This window comes from Theobroma umbraticum, unplaced genomic scaffold (assembly GCF_002168275.2).
Source record: "Theobroma umbraticum cultivar Fairchild unplaced genomic scaffold, ASM216827v3 scaffold_239.1, whole genome shotgun sequence".
NCBI lineage: Eukaryota > Viridiplantae > Streptophyta > Magnoliopsida > Malvales > Malvaceae > Theobroma > Theobroma umbraticum.
The window spans coordinates 2372742-2374522 of record NW_018397273.1 but is presented as its reverse complement, the minus strand read 5'-3'; the positions used below and the strand labels follow the sequence as shown (position 1 = coordinate 2374522).

At 40.8% G+C, this 1781-nt stretch overlaps 1 protein-coding gene across 1 annotated transcript; it reads right to left on the bottom strand.

Moving 5' to 3' along the window:
* Window positions 1–561: 561 nt before the first annotated feature.
* On the bottom strand, window positions 562–1775 carry LOC149526445 (protein SCARECROW-like). The gene has a single exon (XM_089785391.1). It carries the CDS (start codon window positions 1358–1360, stop codon window positions 860–862), a length of 501 nt encoding a protein of 166 aa, XP_089641517.1. The 5' UTR covers window positions 1361–1775; the 3' UTR covers window positions 562–859.
* Between the last annotated feature and the right edge of the window lie 6 nt (window positions 1776–1781).

Below are 1781 nucleotides of genomic sequence, written 5' to 3'. Positions count from 1 at the left end.
TGAAGAACAATTAATGCCTTTCAGCTACTATTTATTATTTTCACCTCTCGTCTGACTTCTTATTTCTATTATATTCCATATGTCAAAAAAGTAAAAAAATGGACGTCCAACAGAAAACGCAAGAAGCTCAAAATTTCATGAAGTGTCTTCCTCACAAAACCCAAGTGCAAAACTGAAGCCCCGGTAATAACACCCATCAACCAAGCCCGACTCAGCCTAGAGTCTTCACTAAAACTCGCCGACCAAACCCACAACCCATTTAAAGTGGACACATGTCACCCATAGTTTGGATTACACATCTAAATTTGGACTGAAACCCATGGATTGGTTCATAAATATTTTGCTAGTCCTACACCTATCTATTGTCTCTCATTGTCAACTACCGCGTCAGACTTGGCATGTTTATGGCTGCAAGCTCTTGAAATCGTTTGTCTATTTCGATTTATGGTGTCGGTGGCTGTACGAATTCATTTACTTCGATAAACTTTTGTACCTTTTTGTAAGTAAGAAACAAGTTGAATGCCTATCTTCATTTATTTAGCAGTAGTCTTGTGGATTCCATTTTTGTGAAATTAAGGAAAAGCATAGAGCCTCTAAAACATTGCCATTATGATGAAATGGAAAACTTTAACTTAGCTTGCGTTAGGATACTAGCACTAGAGGGCAGGGTGTAGGGGATGCGTCTCCTGTTACCGTCAAGCAAAAGCTTGAAAGCAATAATAAGTATGATCTGGGAACACAGATTGATTGCAAGGGCAAATGGTGATTGGCAACACATTCCTATCCTTTGAAGCAGAACTGATCCCTCAAGACATAGAAACATCTTAGCGGCAGATCAAAGAACATACAAAAGGAAAAGCTAGTGGGAACAACGATGGATAGTTGTGGCACTCGCAGCACTCGCATGGAAGGGCCTCCAGGCAGAAGCAGTAAGCAAGCAAAGGTCTTTCCAACCGAGCTTGAGGGCGCCATTGTCCTCAACCAAGGTATAGCCATCAGATGGGAACATGCCTAAGAGCAGCGTAGCCTGCGTGGCTGCATTGCCAGCAAGAGAGATACCCTTGAAGCCAGACTGCTGCAGCTTCTCCCTCCAGTTATGGAACTTCACCTCCTCACTTCTGGAAGGGCCTCCTAATGCCAGCACATTTCGTATCTCCTTCGAAAGCAGCTGCTGCTCCACCACATGCCGCTCCTCGCTCTCCTCGCCGTAGCTTGCCCCTAGGGAATCAAACAGGGCTGAGTAGTAGTGTATGGCTTCCACAAACGTTCCCAAAAATGATCCGGCGTGGCTTAAGTCCTGTTCTACTACCGTCACTACTTTGGGTGCCAACCTGAGTGCCTCAAAGACAAATATATTCATCAACACAAGCGCACGTGTTACGGCATATTCATTGCTATGCTCTGGTCGAATATATATGCTTTAAATTAATCAAACCTAACGTCAAAAATCATGCTTATCAAATAATAAGAAAATTAACAAATGAAAACGATCATTTTCATTATCTATATGACCAAGGATTGATGAGCTTTCGCATATTACACATGAATCAATTACCATATATATATATAGATTATCGATATCAAATAATGTTTTTATGTGACGGTTGAATCACAGATTCCAGCTAGTAAATTTATTATGTTAATGCTAATATTGTTCATAATTATTAAACGAAAACTAAGATTAGCAAAACTAGATTTCTGATGGAGAGGACAGACAGAGCTTGGCTTTTAAGGAGTCAAACAACCAAAACGTATGCTCTTTTATCTTCACGTCTATGAAA